Source organism: Xenopus tropicalis, chromosome 3 (assembly GCF_000004195.4).
Source record: "Xenopus tropicalis strain Nigerian chromosome 3, UCB_Xtro_10.0, whole genome shotgun sequence".
Classification (NCBI taxonomy): domain Eukaryota; kingdom Metazoa; phylum Chordata; class Amphibia; order Anura; family Pipidae; genus Xenopus; species Xenopus tropicalis.
In genome coordinates, this window is record NC_030679.2 from 127,410,674 (window position 1) to 127,433,795 (window position 23,122).

The following is a 23,122-nucleotide window of genomic DNA, read 5'->3' on the forward strand; positions in this document are numbered from 1 at the left end:
ATATATTTCCATGAACAACTTATCTGGGCCCTAATATTAGAGTGAAATTGGTTTGTTATCTGCCCTCTTTAGACAAGTCTGGGTTTGGAACGATGGGAGAAGAGTAACAGGTGTTTTCGGCAGATTTTACTCTATCTGTGCCAGGCCGCCCTGGTAAGCACAATTACATTAGCACTTAGTGCAAAACTGCCTGAGGATAAACAAACAGTGACTTTGCCTATTGTTCAGTAATTTGTTTGCCCAATTGAGAAGATGGCTATATATTAAGCAGCACCTATCTCATCTGGGCCTGGTGCTTCCTCTGATACTCTGATAGCGACTCAGGCACCCTGCAATACTGATATGGCGGCATCAGCTCTGCTATTTGCTGGCCTGCTAACATGCCAAGTTCTTGGTAAATAACCTCTTTTTCATTGTAGGAATTCTAGAACAATTCTCCTGACAGAGTAATTGGATTTTTACATTTTGCCCAATCAACAGCAACAGCTAATTAGTAGAGATTTCAATATATACATGTGGCCACCTTGGGGGCCCAGTTGCAACAGATTCTATTGGGTTGCAGTCATTGTATCCTGACTGGAAATGAGTTCTGCAGATGCCTATTCCCGGCAGGTAGATAAGGAAAGGGCACGCTTAGCCACATCACAGGGCTGCAACTCTATCTCATTCCCTTTGAGATCTGAATGAGAGTGAATGGCAATTACTGGTCCTTTAGGAATAAATATTTATTGAAAAACCCTGACTACCTGCCCAGCTTTTCTTTTATAGGCCTGACAATATAAAGAATGCATGTTCACTTTCATTTCATTCGACTTGCCACACACTGTCTATGCTGACAATCTCTTTTTTTAGTGTTGCAAGGATGGGCATTACCTGCCACCCAGAAATATGAGATTGTCTACCCACAGATACTTCAGGCTCAAGAGAACCAGGTAACTTCCTTCAGTATTAAGTGCTACAGTATATGTAGTATATGTATTGTATATATTAAAGCACTTATTGGTCACCTGTTTGCTATAAGCTTTGATTTCATTTCTGCAGGCATTCACATCTGCCCCCCTGGAAGGCCATAGACCAGGGCTGCATCACCCCCATCCACCTAAGGTAAGGTTTTTGCCAAGACAGAAAGCGATAATGGGGGTTCATATACTATTTCCCTGGGCAGAAGTGCACAGAGTACTAAAAAATCAGCTAAGGTGCACTGCTCATCATTAGCGGGCACACTCCATCCCTGCCCTCTGCCACTCCCTAACTTGTCCTCTGAACAAAATGCAAGATAGAGGAGAGGGCAAGAGGATGGCACCTTTATCTAAATATTAACTGTGCCTAAAAAACAGAGTAGGATATAGGAAGTGAAAGGGGACCCTGCTCAATAGAGCTTACAATTAAAACAGTTCTAAGCAGGACCCCGTTAAATTCATATGACATATTTGCCACACTACAGACTTGCACTTGAGGTAGTAAATGAGACTATATATATTTGTTAGGAGCCTATTTATGACCACAAGTGCAAGTGCTGTTGTGCTAAAATGAACGCAGATATTTGTGTTTTGACACCATTCATTGTATTCTATTCCGGCAGGGTTTTACATTTGGCCCCCCGCGAAATCGGAGACCAGGGGTGCATCCCCGCCATCCACCTAAGGTGAGGCACCCAGAAATATAGGCTGATAATGCTTGTGGTGTGTCACATTGTGCTTTATTTATGCTGCAACAAACCTGACACTTACACATTTCCTCTGTAACAGGATTAACTCTACACAAAGTAGCTCGAACACCCCTACTTGCACTCCATGTGGTAATTTCCCACTTACGTGGAATTCCTTCTCCTGGATATCATTTCCCACATCCCATGTCATCAGAGGCCTAACTAGGAATTGATAATTGCCAGTAATAACTATTATAATCCTCATGTTCTCTCTCACAGCACCGACATCCCCGTATGCTTCAGTATGAGTTACAGCTGGATAACAAGCCATTGGTTTTACACCTTGAGAAGACTGAGTAAGTATGTTTGTCTCTAGTATCCCATCATTTCTCATCACACCGGGTATTTATATGTCCAGGGGTATCTATATGTTAATGGGTATTTATTAAGCACATATTTTAGCTAAGGAAATCCTAATAGCTCATACTACTCTGTTACTACATACTAACAAACTTACATTATGAGGCCATTTTGTTTTTTTCTTTATTTTTCTTTATGCATAACATATAGGGAGGGTATAGAAGAAAAAAGGTGGGGGGGAAGGCAAAGGGCTATAATTCAATTACATATTAATGGTCTGTAACAGTAAAGCAAAGTCTGACAACAAGTAATTTCTAGTAAACCTGTACAACAATAGGAGATTGTTTGTTATTTAAGCGTTAACTAAGGGGTCCAGATTGTCCAGTAAAATTAGCTCTTGTTGTGTATTGTATCATGTATGTTAACTCTTTCATTTGCCTGGTTTCCTTTACTTTAGTTAACCATTCTGTATATATGTGTGTGTGTGTGTGGGGGGGGGGTTATAGATTACCACTTTTTGGGGATTAATGATTTCGCTGATTGGAGGAGGTGGAGGGAGAGAGGGTCCAGAAAGGCATTGTTTTTTCTCTGGTGTCGCTCTCAGTAATATTAAAGTGAGTTATCAACCTTGATAAAGTATTGTGTAACCCTATTTTTGGTCTTGAGAACGTCAGACCAATAGTGTTGTAAACAATACAAGCCAAATATGAGTATGTGTTCCATCTGTGGTATTACATTTCCAGCACTTCTTGGTGCTGTTGGGGTACCTTTTGTGTAATTTGGCTGGTTTGTGATGCCACCTAGTGGTCAGATTATTTATGCCTTAATTTAAAAATTCTACTCCACAGATTCTCTTACAGATTTAATATTTAGCCCTTTTTCCCCAGGCTAGGCAGAAAGATATAGGAGTAAATATTGAGGAATTTACAATAATTTTATGAGCCTTAGATAAGGGTTTGTCAGTATTGGGGTTTATAGTTATTATTTTCTCCAATTAAGTGAGGAGTCTGTTCCATTCTTTAGATTTCCCAGATTGGATAAAAAAATGCAGTTGGTTATATCCCCACGTGTATGGGAATAATTTATTTCAATTTATTTTAATTCAAGTTCTTTTGCTCTATAATTTTAATCAGAGTTTTCAAATTAATTAAGATTCACATAAATTGAATGGCAGGTTTCCTTTTCACAATTGGAAGATCTTTCTTTGCTTCGTGGTTTTAGAGGTTTTCACGGTTTTCCGACGTTTAGGCAACAATTCCAAACGACGTTTAGGCAACAATTCCAAAAATTCATGTTTTTCATGTTTTTTCTGCATTTTTTTTTTGATTCATGCTTTTTTGAAAATGCTGTTTTAACAAATCACATGGCATTCATAGTTTTAGAGAAAATGGATTTAGTTGTGGCTTCAAATCCTCCCAGACCACGAAAATCAGGATGTTAATCAATCTGCCCCACTGACTTAATAAATGTATTTTTCATTATTTTAGCCACATATTAGTTTGTAGTCTTTGCACAGAATGTCTGATTGGCCTGTAGCTCCCTGAATATGAAATCATCATCATTTGCCATAACTGTATATTTCCTGCAGAGACCTTTTTTTCAGAGATTACACTGAGACTCGATATCTTCAGGATGGGACACCAACAACGATCAGCCCTGTGATCAAGGTAGGGACTCATATCTACATATTATATACAGTGGGGGGTTTCAGGTTGGTTCCCTCTCAGGTTCAATAAAATCTAAACAAGGTAAGAAAGAATTCAATGAATATCATATTCAGAAGAAATAAGGGGCACATTTACTAATCCACGAATGCGAATCCCGAATGGGAAAAAATCGGATTGGAAACAAAAAATTTGCTACTTTTGCGTCGCTGTCGTGTTTTCTTTCGTATTTTGCGCGATTTTTTCCATCGCCGTCACGATTTTATCGTATTTTGCGCAATTTTTTCGTATTGAGCAATTGTAAACGGCGGAAAAATCAATACGATTTTTTCGTGACGGCGACGAAAAAGTGGCGACAATTCGCGAAAAAGTTGTGCCGGTGATGAAAAAGTCGCAACAATTCGCGAAAAAGTCGCGACAGCAACGAGAAAATCGCAAAAATATCAATCATTACGGAAAAAATGCATTCGGATGCTTTTCGGACATTCGTGGATTAGTAAATGTGCCCCTAAATGTATAATATACTCATATATTATATTTATATTATACTCATAAACTAATATCATATTAATATATTGTGACAAGTGTTTGTGCCCAAGCTTTTTTCTCACTCTGCAAATGTTTGTCACAGCAAATTTTTGCAACAGTTTCACAAAAAAAAAAAAAAATTTGAAATTTTGCAGGGAATCCATGCCGGCCAAAAAAATGTGCTCAGAACTAAGTATGAATAAATAGCATTTTTGTATGCTTAAATCCAGCTGCAAAACAGTTCTTCTCTTTCTGCATTATTTGAAATTCTGGCAGGGGAGGAGGGACTAAAACATTGATGTTACAAATTGGCAGCATGGTAGTGCTCCTGGGAGTATTCGATTTATATAAGTGAAAAATCTCCATAAAATGATAAATATTTGGTATTGGTGCAATCAGGAGACATGGGATTTCCAACTAAATTGTATTTTCGTGCATAAAATAATTTGTTTATATTATGAAAAATATTTTTTTCATTTTTTGTTCAGACATTTAGAAGCCTTTATTTTGGTCAAAAACTGTCTGGCAATAAAAGTTCAGCAGGTGACCAAATCGGCTGGCAGTGATAGGGTTAATACGGAGTCGTATCAATATCTATGTTGATGCTTCAATATGTAACTGGCTTGTTTATTTTAAAACTTAATAAACACAATTTGAAATTTTGTCATGGAATCTTGACATATTAATCCCCATTTGACTAATATAATACATAATATTCTCCTGCTTTATGGTATAATCCATCATGTTGATGCCAGATTTACTGGTGGCCCTTTTCATCTACCTCTCTCAAACCAAACCTGCTAACCAGTGTCCCACCTTATGTCTCTCTCCAATCCTGTAGGATCACTGCTATTACCAGGGGCGAGTAATGAATGATCCAGATTCACTGGTCAGCCTGAGCACATGTAATGGATTAAGGTAACGTGTCCTAGGAAGTGAATGAATTCTGACTTTATATGATATCAAACAATCTGAATCTGGGGTGTTGATCACTTGATTGAAGAAATTAGCAAATAAAAAATAATTTGGGAGCATGAAACTACTAGAAAACAGGTGACCTTAACTCTCCCAGGTTGGAACCAGTGTTATAGTTCCTGACTTTAATCCCCAACAGATGGGAAATGATAAAGGTTCAGAGGCTTTGGCCTCCCCATATCAGTATTTAAGCTCTATTACATAAGTCACTTTATTATAAAACTCTACTAAAGAGGAGGAACTGAATCCTGTTGTATTCTTTATTCTGCTGACTTCTAAATACTCCACAAAACATTGGTTTCTTCAGTTGGGGTCAATAAGTGTGAGATTTGGGGAATGCCAATTTGCTCTTTTAGATACTCCTGAAAGCATAGTATGAAGCTCAAATAGAAAATGATTGGTTGATATATATTGTTGGAAGTATGGCTGAATGGTTTGCACAGCAAGGTTGTTATGAGCCAAGCGGGGTCTTGGCTAGAGGCATCCTGCTGAAATGTTCTATACTCTTACCTCCATACTGACATTGTATAAATTGGTTCCCCATTACTATCCTGTTATCATTGCAACTAATGACACCCCTTAATATACTCCAAAACAACATGATATAATGCGGGATGACATTGTTATCCTGTCGTTATCCCAACTAACAAAACCACTTTATAAACCCCAAAAAGAACATCATATGACGTTGGACCCCAATTTTTATTTTGTTATTATCCCAACTAATACCCCATAAAGTGGGACCCAATTGTTGTCCCTTTATCTTCCAGGTCACTTTATACTGAACTTGCTCTTTAGTCTCAATTTGCAGTAATTTGTTGTACTGTTTGCCATTTTTGCTTGCCTTTACCAACAGTAATCTATACATTTCCTCCACTGTGGTTTAACATTTTTATATCCTGTTGTCTTTGAAGGGGGATTATCACAACAAAAGGCCGCCATTTTCTGATTGAGCCCCTCAGTGCATCAGACAGCGAGGAACATGCTTTGTACCCCTATGAGCCCCAGGAGGTATCTCCCACAAGCTGTGGTGTGACCTATAACAATGGAGGGGAAGATGAATTCAGAAAGATGTCAAGTTCCTTTGCCAATCAGGTCTGATCAATTATTATTTGTTTCTGGGGGGCATTGATAGTTGGTACAAGATGCCCAGCATTGGAACCTTACATTTTGCTCAGATTTCTCTCTGTTGATGCTTCCAGGAAGATAAAATACTGAGATCAAAGAAATATGTCCAGCTCTATGTCGTGGCAGATAACTCCATGGTAAGTGTTATTTTACTTTTTTGCATAATTTGGGGTGAGATCCAAAAAATAAAAAATACATAATACTTGGTGAATGAGGTAAAATTCTTACCCGTTGTGGTGGAGGGTCCGGGTGCTCATGCCCCAGACCTTCAGCTTCAGGTCCTAAGTAGCTCAACAAGTTGAAGTAAAACCGGTATAGTTTATTTGAATTTACACATAATGCTATAAACCCATAATAAGCATTAAGTTCAAATAAACTATAATAAGCATTAAGTTCAAATAAACTATACTGGCTTTACTTCAACTCATTGAGCTACTTAAGCCGTTTCATTTATCCGGAGTGCCTGCCTGTTTTTCTTGATTTCCTTATATTTTGGGGTACCCTTATCTTGTACCATACATTCCCTTTATATATAAAAATCTGTGTCTCTAAGAATCAACACGTATTGGAAGAGTATAACTGATTAGTACATGTGGCTTCTGTCTAGGCCAGTCTTTCTTAAGCTTTTTCTTTTTGGACCAATATTATTATTATTTTAAGGTAGGAGTCCCACAACTTCTACTGTCTATCATAGGCAGCACATTTACTTTATTTGAGGAGACCTCCATAAACAGAATGGGGGCACATTCTAAGTAGGGTTTGGCCCCCATAAAAGCACCAAACACTGTTGCTAAATTCTCAGTGAAATCTCTCAGTGTTTCTGATAGGCAGTTTGTGGTCCCTCAGTGAGAGCTCAGAAACCCTAATATACTCTTCTTTTATCTCCCAGTACCTAAAATACAACGGCAGTAAAGAAACCATCAAACAGAGAATCTATGAGATGGTTAATTATGTCAACATGGTGAGTCTGCATTTTACTATGGTACCTTGTTTCATAGAACTTTATTGCTCACTGTGGCTTTTCAGACCCTTGGTCCAGTGATGTGATGACCCCCAAAGCCCGTGCTCGTTCTCCTCGCCAACACTACCTTACTTGGTACCTTAGCACCCCTAAGAACACTTTTTTCATTGAGGTGGTTGGACATGAGTTGTTAGGGTGCTAATACAAGGGATTTCATCTGTGCTTTGCTACTTTCACAAATGCCGCCACATTAACAAGGCTTAGCGGGCATCAAACTAGCAGAGATGTTTCTTTTTCTCCCAAAAAAATGATGCTACATTTCCATATCCATACGCAGGTGTACAAACCCTTAAATGTTTTTGCGGCTTTGTGTGGAATAGAAATCTGGGACCAAGGTGATCAGATAGCAATGCTTACCAATTCTAAGGTCAACCTCGCTCGATTTTCTGCATGGAGAGAGAAAGTTCTTCTGCCCAGGAAGCAGAATGACCTTGCCCAGTTAATCACGTAAGTCAATCAAAACACAGCACCAGAGGCTATTATCCCACTGCTTATATAGGCACCATCTCTCCCTACTATACCTGCTATCCCACAGCCCCAGTCCCTTCCCAGAGGCTATTATCCCCCACTGCTACTATAGGCACCATCTCTCCCTACTATACCTGCTATCCCACAGCCCCAGTCCCTTCCCAGAGGCTATTATCCCCCACTGCTACTATAGGCACCATCTCTCCCTACTATACCTGCTATCCCACAGTCCCAGTCCCTTCCCAGAGGCTATCATCCCCCACTGCTACTATAGGCACCATCTCTCCCTACTATACCTGCTATCCCACAGCCCCAGTCCCTTCCCAGAGGCTATTATCCCCCCACTGCTACTATAAGCATCATCTCTCCCTACTATACCTGCTATCCCACAGCCCCAGTCCCTTCGCAGAGGCTATTATCCCCCCACTGCTACTATAAGCATCATCTCTCCCTACTATACCTGCTATCCCACAGCCACAGTCCCTTCCCAGAGGCTATTATCCCCCCACTGCTACTATAGGCACCATCTCTCCCTACTATACCTGCTATCCCACAGCCACAGTCCCTTCCCAGGGGCTATTATCCCCCCACTGCTACTATAGGCACCATCTCTCCATACCATACCTGCTATCCCGCAGCCACAGTCCCTTCCCAGAGACTATTATCCCCCCACTGCTACTATAGGCACCATCTCTCCCTACTATACCTGCTATCCCACAGCCCCAGTCCCTTCCCAGAGGCTATTATCCCACTGCTACTATAGGCACCATCTCTCCCTACTATACCTGCTACCCCACAGCCACAGTCCCTTCCCAGAGGCTATTATCCCTCTGCTACTATAGGCACCATCTCTCCCTACTATACCTGCTATCCCACAGCCACAGTCCCTTCCCAGAGGCTATTATCCCCCCACTGTTACTATAGGCACCATCTCTCCCTACTATACCTGCTATCCCACAGCCACAGTCCCTTCCCAGAGGCTATTATCCCACTGTTACTATAGGCACCATCTCTCCCTACTATATCTGCTATCTAACAGCCACTGTCGTTTTCCATAGGCTACTCACCCCATTGCCTTTAGGAGTGACATATGTTCCTACTGTATGTGAGAAATATACAATCCAACATAAGTACACTGCACCCAGAAAACAGTAGACACATTTGCCCCTCTTCAGTAATCCACATCAGTAAATACATGGCTGTTTCATGATCCAGTAGTCTGATCTAGTGCAGATTGTGTCACTGATACTAAATTAACACCACTTGTTTCTCTTACTTAGGAATATTAACTTTGATGGTCCTGTTGTTGGAATTGCATATATTGGCATGATATGTTCTACTACCCAGTCAGCTGGTGTTCTCCAGGTAATCTCTGCTTGATAAATAATTACAGATAACATTTTTATCTGTGGTGCTTGTATGGGGCCCCTGCTCTCCAGCTTTCATTGCCATCAGTTGAGAGTGGGATCCTGGGAGCATTAGTTAAAGAACACCTAAAAGGTACAGGTTGGTCAGCTCTAAAGCAAAGTGGTCCCGACACCAACTTGCCTTACTATACAATCTTTTCCTCACTTTCCAGAAAAGACAGAAATTTGGGGGGCACAATGGAGTTTCCTTTTACATACAGCCAGATATGTAACCACATGGGCAGCAAACCCAATGGTTGCAGGGGGTCCAGGAGAGAGAGGGGGGCGCAGTGACAGACAGGGAAGGCAAGTTTAACACCTATTCACCCCAAATTACTATGGTAATTAAAACAAAAGCTGTACCATAGACCGTTGACAGTTTTACTGGGTATATGATTATTGTTATTATCCTGAATGGCCATGGCATATGTGTATGGTACAAAACTCTGTTTCTCTCAGGATCACAACAAACTGAGTATCATTCTTGGAGCAACATCTGCCCATGAGATGGGACATAGCCTTGGAATGTACCATGATGGCAAAGCTTGTGCCTGCAATAAAGTCTACTGCCTTATGTCTACAAAACTCAGGTGAGATCAGTCAGAACTATTACTGCAGCAGGGGCCCTAGTTCTTTGTTTAATCAGCCAGCCTTTCTTTTATATTCATGCTGAATAGAAACATGGAAATGCCTGTAATACAGCAGCTTTATATAGCCCACTGTTGCCCATACTATACCTGAACACAGCATTACATTGCCTACTGCACCTCATACCTAGAATTATTCTAAGCATGGGGTACAATGGCTACATGGGAATTGTATGTTCCTGGGTATTTCTAGTTATAAGCTACAGTGAACTAATTCTCTGTTGAGGGAATGGTAGGTATGAGGCACAGTGTGCCATATTATGCTCTTTTGGGGTATGTTGGTGTAGGGCAGTCTCGGATGTTAGTTTCTTCTTTGGCGCTGACTCTTTTACCTAACCACACAGTTCCTGGGTCCCCAACACATTCAGTACTTGCAGTATAAACAACTTCCAGGAGTTCCTGTTGAATACGAGGCCCACGTGTTTGGGAGACATTCCAGATAAAACCAACATTCTGACACCCCCCGTGTGTGGAAATAAATTCACTGAGATGGGAGAGGACTGTGACTGCGGCACAGTGCAGGTAATGTCAATATATTTATTTCTTTTACACTTTCCAACATAACCAATTAGAGGAAGATTTGGCAATGGCAGGAACATGCCACAGAGCAGCTGTGCTTATGTATAAATACCACATCTAGAATGGCTGGACTGCCATCAGAGTTCTATCCCAGAGCAACTATGCTAATTGCAAGATCCCAACCTTGAGTTGGCAGTGCAAATCTGACATTTGCAGATATTCACACTGTGTTACAGGAATGCAAGGATCAGTGTTGTGATGCTGCCACCTGCAAACTCAAGCCAGGAGCTCAGTGTGCAGAGGGAGAATGCTGTAGCAACTGTAAGGTGGGTGCTATTTTTATTATTATTATGCTTTATTCATATGGCACCAACAGATCCTCTTGGAAGGGAATCCCATGACCTGACTTCCCTAATGTTTTTATGGCAGATTAAGGCAGCCGGAGAAGTGTGCAGAGAGCGCAATGATGACTGTGATTTGGAGGATGTATGTGATGGAACATCACCTTGGTGCCCATCTGATCGTTTCCAAGCTAATGGCGCCCCTTGTGGGAAAGGAGAGGGGTACTGTTATAATGGGACTTGTCCCACCATGCAGCGCCAATGCACTTCACTCTGGGGGGAAAGTAAGTTCTTATTCTACTGCCATAGAAATTAGATCTTCCATTTCTTTGTGTTGGATATATAGGGATAAATCTATTTTGTAAAATATAAGGATATTAACAGTGACTGAGCCGTCATGGGACTCTGGGGTGACCCCTAATCTTGTCATATTTCACAACAGGGGGTTTATTGGTTGTTATAATATAGGGGGGCAGGGGTGATATGACCAGCCACCGATTCTGACTGATGACATCTAAGCAAAATGTTATGGATATATTTTAAAGGGTAATCATGGCTTCTGTGGATTATGTAAGCAAGTTTTGGGGTCAAGTATCTATTGTTAAAGGCCCATGTATCAGTTAAGCTGACAATGATAAAGCCAAGAATGAATTAGCAGGCATGTATGGGCACCTTAAAGCAGAAAATCTACATAGGTTGCCAGTGGTTGGAACTATGCCTAGTAGCAATGCCAGCTGTTTCACACACTGTGGGGATTCATTTTATTTGTATAAGAACTGCCATGTTATGTCTTTGGGAATCATTTGAAAGTGCAACATTTTTCCATGATCCTGTATTTCTTCCCATTATTATTTAGATACATTGGTCGGTGAAGATCTCTGCTTTGACACCAACATGGAAGGTACTGCTTATGGATACTGTAAGAAGGCCGGAAGCACTTACATACCCTGTGACCCTGAGTGAGTACCATCCATCAGGATCCCTAAATGAGCTCCTAAACTAATACTCTGTAAGACTTTACATGTAGTGAGCTTATTATATGTCATACTACATGCTTGAGACATGGGTTATATTATTATAACCTATGGGTGTCTCACCATTAGGCGGTCTCATTCAATGGGCCCAAGCGCTCAGCTTGCACTCTCCCAATACCATTGCCACAAAGGTGCGGACTGGAGTCAGGGGACCAACCCTCTTCTTCTACATATCACTATATAGGAGGGATCAGCTAATTATATCAGCCACAACAAAATATAGGGGAATATAAACTGGAACACTAAAAACAATATATACCTAAAGCAGGGGTAGGGAACCTATGGCTCGGGAGCCAGATGTGGCTCTTTTGTTGGCTGCATCTGGCTCGCTGCCAAATCTTTAATAAAAAAAAATAATGGGGGGCGTGGCCTGTGCTCGGCGGATAGAAGACGTGTTCTAAGCCTTAGAACACGTCTTCTATCCGCCGAGCGCAGGCCACGCCCTCCTCCACATCGCATCCGGCATCCTTGGCACCCACCCTACCTTGCCCCTGCACTCGCCTGATAGAAGATGTGTTCTAAGCCTTAGAACATGTCTTTTCTCCGCCGAGCGCAGGCCACACCCTCCTCTGCATCGCATCTGCATCCGGAATCCTTGGGACATACCCTAACTTGCCCGCAGCATCCGCGGCCAAACATATTGTATGGCTCTCACAGAATTACATTTTAAAATATGTGGTGTTTATGGCTCTCTCAGCCAAAAAGGTTCCCGACCCCTGACCTAAAGGATAAAAACACTTTTTTAATGTTCAAACAAGTAAAAAAGTGTCAGTTTTTTTTGTAGCATATTTATAGGGGTGGTGGTTTTATTGCTGCAACACTCACCAGCGCACTTAAAGGTCCAAGGCCAATCTCATTTTTTCTTTAATTAGGAACGTGATGTGCGGAGTGCTGTATTGCAACAGTGATAATAAATATCCGACAGTTCCTGGGCGCGTTGCTGTGACGGGCGAGTGCAAAGCCCTCCTAGCTCCTGAAGGAATGGTGCAGAATGGAATCAAATGTGGAGATGGGAAGGCGAGTGTCCATAAATCTGGGTATAGATAAAGGATAGATTCGATTTTTTCCATTTATTTTGGTTATGGTCTCACATAATATTATGTGCAGTTCCAGATGGTTTGTGGGACTCCCCTATCCCAATGTCTAGGGCTTATGTCTCTCTTGTTCCCTCCCAGGTTTGTTACAACAATGAATGTGTGTCTGTTGGAACTGCCTTTGGCTTATCTGGGTGTGAGGGCAAGTGCTCAGGGAATGGGGTAAGTCCTTCTTATATGGGAAAGGTTCAACTTAAGAGACTTGTATCTTTTTCCTGCCTCATTTCTTATATATCTTAGAGTTAATCTTTTCATTTGAAACATTTCCCACAGTGCTGCACAACACATGGAGAAATAATACCAGAGTTCCTACTGAATACACAGCCCTCACGTTTAGGAGATGTTCCAGATAAAACCAACTTCCTGAGACCCACCGTGTGTGGAAATAAACTGACTGAGGTGGGAGAGGAATGTGACTGCGGCACAGTGCAGGTAATGAACATGTCATCAAATGTATTTCTTTTAGACTTTCGAACATAACCAACTAGAGGGAGCTTCAGCAATGGCAGGACCATGCAGCAGAATAGCTGCTCTTATGTATATATCACACCCTTAGAAGGACTCGACAGCCATCAGAATTCTACCCCAGAGCAACTATGCTAATTGCAGGGTCCCACCCCAGAGTTGGTTGTGCAAATATGAGATTAATCCCATATATCCTACCAGAGTATATACTATTATTGCCCATCTGCCTTCTATAGCTTTGCTTCATTAGTTCCCCATTATAACTTCTTATCCACTTCAACAGTAATGAAAGCATGCTCCTAAAGGGGTGGTTTATCTTTAAATTAACTTTTAGTATGCCATAGAATGGCTAATTCTAAGCAACATTTCAACTGGTCTTCATTTTTTCTTTTTTTATAGTTTTTTAATTATTTGCTTTCTTCTCCTGACTCTCTACAGCTTTCAAATGGGGGTCACTAACCCCAACATCCAAAAACTAAATGCTCCATAAGGCTACAATGTTATTGTCATTACTACTTTTTATTACTCATTTTTACATTAAAGCCCTCTCCTATTTGTGGTCCAGCCATACATTTAAATCAGTGCCTGGGTGCCAAGGTAATTTGGACCCTAGCAACCAAATAGTAGCTGAAATTCCAAACTGGAGAGCTGCTGGATATAAAGCTAAATAACTCAAAAACCCCAAATAATAAAAATTAAAACCAAATGCAAATGTTCTCTTTTTATTTCTTGGTTTGTCTTGTCATAACAGTATAGTTACTCTGGTCACACCTTTACCAAGCAGGTATGGCAGTTCAGCCATTTGAACCTCATAAATAATCTTTAGTTCATTTGTTGACCCCCCCCTAAAGCATTTAGACCCAATAACAGAAAGCGTAGATGGGCATTAACCATTATTAACATAACTTTAGGTTAATTTGCCAACATGATGTTAGATAAGATCCTCATTTCAAAAAAGCAATATATGTATATAGAACTGACCAACAGACTGGTGCATTTAGCCTTTGTGGGTCAGCAGACTGGATCTCCATACAAGTAGTACACTGTGTGCCACAGGCTAATTCTAGACTATATGTCCACTGTGTAGCTATGACTCCCTTCTGCAGCACCTATGGATATAATACAGTGCAATTGAAATTGTAGCACCCGTATCAGTAACGGAATGGACCTGCTGTGTAATTCCATAGGCTGCACATTTGCCATACCCTATCATGGGAAGTTACTGCTATAGGTTAAAGGTAGATTCTAACTGACTATGTGGGTTGGTGCCAGACAGGCAGCTCAGCTCTATTTGAGCAAATTCAGGCCACAGATATTCACACTGTGTTACAGGAATGCAAGGATCAGTGTTGTGATGCTGCCACCTGCAAACTCAAGCCAGGAGCTCAGTGTGCAGAGGGAGAATGCTGTAGCAACTGTAAGGTGGGTGCTATTATTATTATTATTATTATGCTTTATTCATATGGCACTTGGAAGGGAATCCCATGACCTGACTTCCCTAATGTTTTTATGGCAGATTAAGGCAGCCGGAGAAGTGTGCAGAGAGCGCAATGATGATGACTGTGATTTGGAGGATGTGTGTGATGGAAAATCACCTTGGTGCCCATCTGATCGTTTCCAAGCTAATGGCGCCCCTTGTGGGAAAGGAGAGGGGTATTGTTATAATGGGACTTGTCCCACCATGCAGCACCAATGCACTTCACTCTGGGGGGACAGTAAGTTCTTATTGTACAACCATAGAACTTAGATCTTCCATTTCTTTGTGTTGGATTTCCATTATTCCACCACCTATAATGTGCCCCTATTGTAAAATATAAGTATAATATAAGTCACCGAGCAGTCATAGAACTCTGAGGTGCCTTCTAATATGGTCATATTTTACAGGGAGTACATTATTTGTTAAAATACATAAGTTTCAGTTCATTGTCATGTGACACAAATGACCTCATTAAACACTAATAACCAATGACATCACTAAGCACCATTTACAAGCATATCATTTACAGATTATTCATGGCTCTTTGTATATTGTAAAGATATTACAAGTCATTAAATGGACACAATCACTTTTGTTTTTTCTTCTCTGTTTAGTTTTTGTTAGGTTAATGTTACATCAATCTCCTTCTCGTTGGCATATTCTTGCTGGTGTTTTTAAATTTATTTGTTATACTTTTTGTTCATGTTAAATGAAAGGTAAAACTGAAGGCAGTTTAAAAGTGATAGTGTTGGTATACAGCTCATGTACAATGGGGGTGCATTGTTATAATACATTGGGCCAGATTCAGATCAGTCCCAGATTTTCCCATAGAACCAGATGCAATTCTATGGGAAAAACTTATTTCACTGTTTATCACATAAAACTCTATTGAAGTCTATTGGAAAAAAGACTGGAACATAAGGAGAAATGTTTTCTTGTGGAATTGAATCTGGACCACTGTGCAAAGTAAGCAAAGTGCATACCGAATCCTGTAATTCTTCCTATTATTATTTAGATACATTGGTCGGTGAAGATCTCTGCTTCAATAGAAACATGGAAGGTACTGATTATGGACACTGTAAAAAGGTTGGAAGCACCTACATACCCTGTAAGCCTGAGTGAGTACCATCCATCAGGATCCCTAAATGAGCCCTCAGTAATTGTGGGTCCCCAGAAGCCACAGGAGCCGCTGTATATATTATCTGATTCTACATCTTACCCTTTCAACACTTGTGACCATCTAGACCAATACTATGCCTATTACATGTCATACTAGATGCTTGAGACATGGATTATATTAAAATGATTATGCTATATAAAGAAGGGGGGGCATAAAAATCCCTGGAAGGGTCACATCAGTCCCAAGTGCCTCCAGTTGGACAGCCCTGTCCTAACCCATATCACACAATACAAATCTTATCATTAGCCGCTCTCATTCAATGGGCCCAAGCTCTCAGCTTGCACTATGCCAACCCCACTAGCCCCGATATCATTATAAAGGAGGGGTCATCTAACTGTACCAGCCGCCACATAATAAAGAGGAATATAAATTTGAACACTAAAACCAATATATATTAAAAGTTAAAAAAACACTTTTATTAACATTAGTGCAAATAAAAAAGTGTCACATTTTTTGTAGTATATATATGGGTGTGGTTTTAGGGCTGCACTCACCAGTGCACTTGGAAGTCCAAGGCCAATCAAAAACAGGTATTCTGAGCTTTTTTTCTTCAATTAGGAATGTGATGTGCGGAGTGCTGTATTGCAACAGTGATAACGAATATCCGACAGTTCCTGGGCGCGTTGCTGTGACGGGCGAGTGCAAAGCCCTCCTAGCTCCTGAAGGAATGGTGCAGAATGGAATCAAATGTGGAGACGGGAAGGCGAGTGTCCATGAATCCAGTTATAGATAGAGGATAATGATCATTTGATCATTTGATGTATGTTAGAGCTTTAGGGTCTGTAAGTATTTGGGAACTAGGAAATAAACGGTGCCTCAGGGTTTTGATAGGAACCAGTTAGTGTAGGACCCCTGGCAGAAATGTCATCCCTCTAACTGTTGCTACAACTCCCATTAATCCTGGAGAACAAATGACAAATAATATAGGTAGATGTAGGGACATGACATTACCCCAAAATAATGGTATTTAGGTTACTCAGTACAAGTTACACCAGTGTTTTCAGATGTTTCCATTCATTTTGGTAATGGTATCACATAATATTATGTGCAGTTCCAGATGGTTTGTGGGACTCCCCTATCCCAATGTCTGGGACTTATGTCTCTCTTGTTCCCTCCCCAGGTTTGTTACAACAATGAATGTGTGTCTGTTGGAACTGCCTTTGGCTTATCTGGGTGTGAGGGCAAGTGCTCAGGGAATGGGGTAACACATGGAGAAATAATGCAGGAGTTCCTACTGAATACACAGCCCTCAAGTTTAGGAGATGTTCCAGGTAAAACCAACTTCCTGAGACCCAACGTGTGTGGAAATAAACTGACTGAGGTGGGAGAGGAATGTGACTGCGGCACAGTGCAGGTAATGAACATGTCAGTCTATTCATTTCGTTTACACTTTCCAACATAACCTATTGGAGGGAGCTTCAGCAATGGCAGGAACATACCAGAGAGTAAATGTGCATATGTATGTATCCCACCAATAGAATGGCTGGACTGCCATCAGAATTCTACCCTAGAGCAACTATGATAATTGCAAGATCCCAACCCTGAGTTGGCAGTGCAAATCTGAGTTTAATCCCATATATTCTACCAGAGTTTGGGCTAATACTATCATTGCAATGCATGTGCCCTTCTGCCCTCCGTAGCATTGCTTCATTAGTTCCCCATTATAACTTCTACCCATTGCAACAGTAATGGGAAGATACTTGATAGAACTATCTCTTAAAGCATTTTTATTGTGGATCTACATGTCTACTGCTTTTTTACTTTGCTCTTTCTATGTTTTTGTTTGTCTTCTCATAACACAGTAGGGGTAAGCAAGAAGGTATGTCAGTTTAGCCATTTTGAACCTCATTGGTAGACCTTTAGTCCATTGTTCAGACCCCCCACTGAAGCATTTTGACCCAATAACACTCTGGTCAAAACTTGTCAGAACTTGTCAAAACAAGAAAAACTGGTTGGCCAGTATCAATTACTAACACAATCTGCCAAGGTCTATCTGCCAACATGATGTAAGAAAAAGTCCTCATCAGTAAGTCAGCAGATTGGATCTCCATACACGTACTTCACTGTGTACCATAGGGTATTGTAATTCTACACTGTATGTCCACTGTGTAGCTATCACCCCTTTCTGCAGCTCCTATGGGTATAATACAGTGCAATCGAAATAGTAGTGCCCGTATGATTAACAGAATGGACCTGCTGTATAATTCCATAGGCAGCACATTTGCCATACCCTATCATGGGAAGTTACTGCTATAGGTTAAAGGTAGATTCTAACTGCCTATGTGGGTTGGTGCCAGACAGGCAGCTCAGCTCTATTTGAGCAAATTCAGGCCACAGATATTCACACTGTGTTACAGGAATGCAAGGATCAGTGTTGTGATGCTGCCACCTGCAAACTCAAGCCAGGAGCTCAGTGTGCAGAGGGAGAATGCTGTAGCAACTGTAAGGTGGGTGCTATTATTATTATTATTATGCTTTATTCATATGGCACCAACAGATTCCCCTTGGAAGGGAATCCCATGACCCGACTTCCGTAATGTTTTTATGGCAGATTAAGGCAGCCGGAGAAGTGTGCAGAGAGCGCAATGATGATGACTGTGATTTGGAGGATGTGTGTGATGGAACATCCCCTTGGTGCCCATCTGATCGTTTCCAAGCTAATGGTGCCCCTTGTGGGAAAGGAGAGGGGTACTGTTATAATGGGACTTGTCCCACCATGCAGCGCCAATGCACTTCACTCTGGGGGGACAGTAAGTTCTTATTGTACAACCTTAGAACTTAGATCTTCCATTTCTTTGTGTTAGATATATAGGGATAAATCTACAACCTACTGTAAAATATATAGGAAATAATTTGTCATAAGATATAAGGATAATATAAGTCACCGAGCAGTCATGGAACTCTGAGGTGCCAGCTAATATGGTCATATTTTACAACAGAGAGTACAGTATTTGATATAATACATACTGTAAGTTTTAGTTTATTGTCATGTGACACAAATTACCTCACTAAGCGCTGATTATAACTAATGACAAAAGTTAGCACTGTATATAAGGATATCATTTATAGATTGTTCATGGCTCTTGTATATTGTAAAGATATTGCCATTAAACAGATCACTTTTGTTTTTTCTTCTCTGATTAGTTTCCATCAGGCTTATACACCATATTCTTGCTAGTGGAGAAACACTGGTCAAAGCTGTTTAAGAGTTTATATTTATGAGTTTTGATCAAGTTAAATGAAAGGTAAAACTGAAGGCAGTTTAAAAGTGATAGTGTTGGTATACAGCTCATGTACAATGGGGGTTCATTGTTATAATACATTGGAGCAGATTTGGTTTGATGAAAAAAGCTTATTTTATAATTTGGTTCCAGATTTTCCCAATTCAAGAGAAAAAAACTTATTACACTGTTTATCACAGGAAAACCATAATGAAGTCTATGGCAAAAACTGAAACTTTTTTCTCCTCAACTTGAATCTCACCAATAAAATAACCCAAATCTGTACCACTGTGCAAAGTGCATCCAGAATGATATATTTTTTCCCATGATCATTTAGACACATTGGTCGGTGAAGATCTCTGCTTCAATAAAAACATGGAAGGTACTGATTATGGACACTGTAAAAACGTTGGAAGCACCTACATACCCTGTAAGCCTGAGTGAGTACCATCCATCAGGATCCCTAACTGAGCCCTCAGTAATTGTGGGTCCCCAGCAGCCACAGGGGCTGTTTAAACACTTGTGCGCCTAAACTAATATTCTGTAAGATTTTACATGTAGTGAGCCTCTTATTTGTTATACCACATGCTTGAGACATGGATTATATTAAAATGATTATGGCATACAAAGACTTTGGGGCATAAAAATCCCTTGAGGGTCACATCAGTGCAAAGGGCCTTCAGTTGGACAGCCCTGTCCTAGCCCAGATCACACAATACAAATCTTGCCATTAGCCGCTCTCATTCAATGGCCCCAGTCTCTCAGCTTGCACTCTCCCAATACCATTGCCACAAAGGTTCGGACTGGAGTCAGGGGACCAACCCTCTTCTTCTACATATAATTATATAGGAGGGGTCATCTTATTATATCAGCCACAACAAAATATAGGGGAATATTAATTGGAACACTAAAAACAATATATACCATAAGGATTAAAAACACTTTGTTAATATTCATGCAAATACAAAAGTGTCACATTTTTGCAGTATATTCATGGATGTGGTTGTTTTAGGGCTGCACTCACCAGCTCACTTTTCTTTTTAAATAAAACAGGTATTCTGAGCTTTTTTTCTTCAATTAGGAATGTGATGTGCGGAGTGCTGTATTGCAACAGTGATAATAAATATCCGACAGTTCCTGGGCGCGTTGCTGTGACGGGCGAGTGCAAAGCCCTCCTAGCTCCTGAAGGAATGGTGCAGAATGGAATCAAATGTGGAGACGGGAAGGCGAGTGTCCATCAATCTGGTTATAGATAAAGGATAATGATCATTTGATGGCTGTTATGTATGTTAGAGCTTTAGGGTCTGTAAGTATTTGGGAACTAGGAAATAAACAGTGCCTCAGGGTTTTGATAGGAACCAGTTAGTGTAGGACCCCTGGCAGGAATGTCATCCCTCTAACTGTTGCTACAACTCCCATTAACCCTGGAGAACAAATGACAAATAATATAGGTAGATGTAGGGACGTGACATTACCCCAAAATAATGGTATTTAGGTTACTCAGTACAAGTTACACCAGTGTTATCAGATTTTTCCATTCATTTTGGTAATGATATCACATAATATTACGTGCAGTTCCAGATGGTTTGTGGGACTCCCCTATCCCAATGTCTAGGACTTATGTCTCTCTTGTTCCCTCCCCAGGTTTGTTACAACAATGAATGTGTTTCTGTTGAAACTGCCTTTGGCTTATCTGGGTGTGAGGGCAAGTGCTCAGGGAATGGGGTAACACATGGAGAAATAATGCAGGAGTTCCTACTGAATACACAGCCCTCAAGTTTAGGAGATGTTCCAGATAAAACCAACTTCCTGAGACCCAACGTGTGTGGAAATAAACTGACTGAGGTGGGAGAGGAATGTGACTGCGGCACAGTGCAGGTAATGAACATGTCAGTCTATTCATTTCTTTTACACTTTCCAGCATAACCTATTGGAGGGAGTTTCAGCAATGGCAGGAACATACCAGAGAGTAAATGTGCATATGTATGTATCCCACCAATAGAATGGCTGGACTGCCATCAGAATTCTACCCTAGAGCAACTATGATAATGCAGGATCCCAACCCTGAGGTGGCTTTACAAATATGAGTTTAATCCCATATATTCTACCAGAGTTTGGGCTAATACTATCATTGCAATGCATATGCCCTTCTGCCCTCCGTAGCATTGCTTCATTAGTTCCCCATTATAACTTCTACCCATTGCAACAGTAATGGGAAGATACTTGATAGAACTATCTCTTAAAGCATTTTTATTGTGGATCTACATGTCTACTGCTTTTTTACTTTGCTCTTTCTATGTTTTTGTTTGTCTTCTCATAACACAGTAGGGGTAAGCAAGAAGGTATGTCAGTTCAGCCATTTTGAACCTCATTGGTAGACCTTTAGTCCATTGTTCAGACCCCCCCACTGAAGCATTTAGACCCAATAACACTCTGGTGAGCTCAAATAAGAACTTGTCAAAACAAGAAAACCTGGTTGGCCAGTATCAATTACTAACACAATCTGCCAAGGTCTATCTGCCAACATGATGTAAGAAAAGGTCCTCATCAGTAAGTCAGCAGATTGGATCTCCATACACGTACTTCACTGTGTACCATAGGGTATTGTAATTCTACACTGTATGTCCACTGTGTAGCTATCACCCCTTTCTGCAGCACCTATGGGTATAATACAGTGCAATCGAAATAGTAGTGCCCGTATGATTAACAGAATGGACCTGCTGTGTAATTCCATAGGCAGCACATTTGCCATACCCTATCATGGGAAGTTACTGCTATAGGTTAAAGGTAGATTCTAACTGCCTATGTGGGTTGGTGCCAGACAGGCAGCTCAGCTCTATTTGAGCAAATTCAGGCAACAGATATTCACACTGTGTTACAGGAATGCAAGGATCAGTGTTGTGATGCTGCCACCTGCAAACTCAAGCCAGGAGCTCAGTGTGCAGAGGGAGAATGCTGTAGCAACTGTAAGGTGGGTGCTATTATTATTATTATTATTATGCTTTATTCATATGGCACCAACAGATTCCCCTTGGAAGGGAATCCCATGATCCGACTTCCGTAATGTTTTTATGGCAGATTAAGGCAGCCGGAGAAGTGTGCAGAGAGCGCAATGATGATGACTGTGATTTGGAGGATGTGTGTGATGGAAAATCACCTTGGTGCCCATCTGATCGTTTCCAAGCTAATGGCGCCCCTTGTGGGAAAGGAGAGGGGTACTGTTATAATGGGACTTGTCCCACCATGCAGCACCAATGCACTTCACTCTGGGGGGACAGTAAGTTCTTATTGTACAACCTTAGAACTTAGATCTTCCATTTCTTTGTGTTAGATATATAGGGATAAATCTACAACCTACTGTAAAATATATAGGAAATAATTTGTCATAAGATATAAGGATAATATAAGTCACCGAGCAGTCATGGAACTCTGAGGTGCCAGCTAATATGGTCATATTTTACAACAGAGAGTACAGTATTTGATATAATACATACTGTAAGTTTTAGTTTATTGTCATGTGACACAAATTACCTCACTAAGCGCTGATTATAACTAATGACAAAAGTTAGCACTGTATATAAGGATATCATTTATAGATTGTTCATGGCTCTTGTATATTGTAAAGATATTGCCATTAAACAGATCACTTTTGTTTTTTCTTCTCTGATTAGTTTCCATCAGGCTTATACACCATATTCTTGCTAGTGGAGAAACACTGGTCAAGGCTGTTTTAGAGTTTATATTTATGAGTTTTGATCAAGTTAAATGAAAGGTAAAACTGAAGGCAGTTTAAAAGTGATAGTGTTGGTATACAGCTCATGTACAATGGGGGTTCATTGTTATAATACATTGGAGCAGATTTGGTTTGATGAAAAAAGCTTATTTTATAATTTGGTTCCAGATTTTCCCAATTCAAGGGAAAAAAACTTATTACACTGTTTATCAC

The 23,122-nt window shown here is 40.6% G+C and overlaps 1 protein-coding gene across 1 annotated transcript; it reads left to right on the forward strand.

Moving 5' to 3' along the window:
* Positions 1 to 342: 342 nt before the first annotated feature.
* Positions 343 to 22,485, forward strand: adam28.4 (ADAM metallopeptidase domain 28, gene 4). The gene is made up of 21 exons (XM_031898220.1): positions 343 to 394; positions 853 to 932; positions 1,042 to 1,104; positions 1,583 to 1,645; positions 1,928 to 2,004; positions 3,597 to 3,675; positions 5,042 to 5,118; positions 6,090 to 6,270; positions 6,378 to 6,440; positions 7,193 to 7,264; positions 7,602 to 7,771; positions 9,073 to 9,157; positions 9,658 to 9,788; positions 10,190 to 10,367; positions 10,601 to 10,690; positions 10,794 to 10,989; positions 19,514 to 19,616; positions 20,258 to 20,402; positions 20,821 to 21,054; positions 22,058 to 22,147; positions 22,255 to 22,485. Exons 1-21 carry the CDS (start codon positions 343 to 345, stop codon positions 22,483 to 22,485), a joined length of 2,460 nt encoding a protein of 819 aa, XP_031754080.1.
* The last annotated feature ends 637 nt before the right edge of the window (positions 22,486 to 23,122 follow it).

What these genes read in the sequence shown, in the direction of transcription:
- adam28.4 (XM_031898220.1), top strand. Translation starts at nt 343, where the DNA reads ATGGCGGCATCAGCTCTGCTATTTGCTGGCCTGCTAACATGCCAAGTT. An exon ending in CGATCAGCCCTGTGATCAAG is followed by an intron (nt 3,676 to 5,041) that starts GTAGGGACTCAT and finishes CCAATCCTGTAG; the next exon opens with GATCACTGCTATTACCAGGG. An exon ending in TCAAATGTGGAGACGGGAAG is followed by an intron (nt 20,403 to 20,820) that starts GCGAGTGTCCAT and finishes TTCCCTCCCCAG; the next exon opens with GTTTGTTACAACAATGAATG.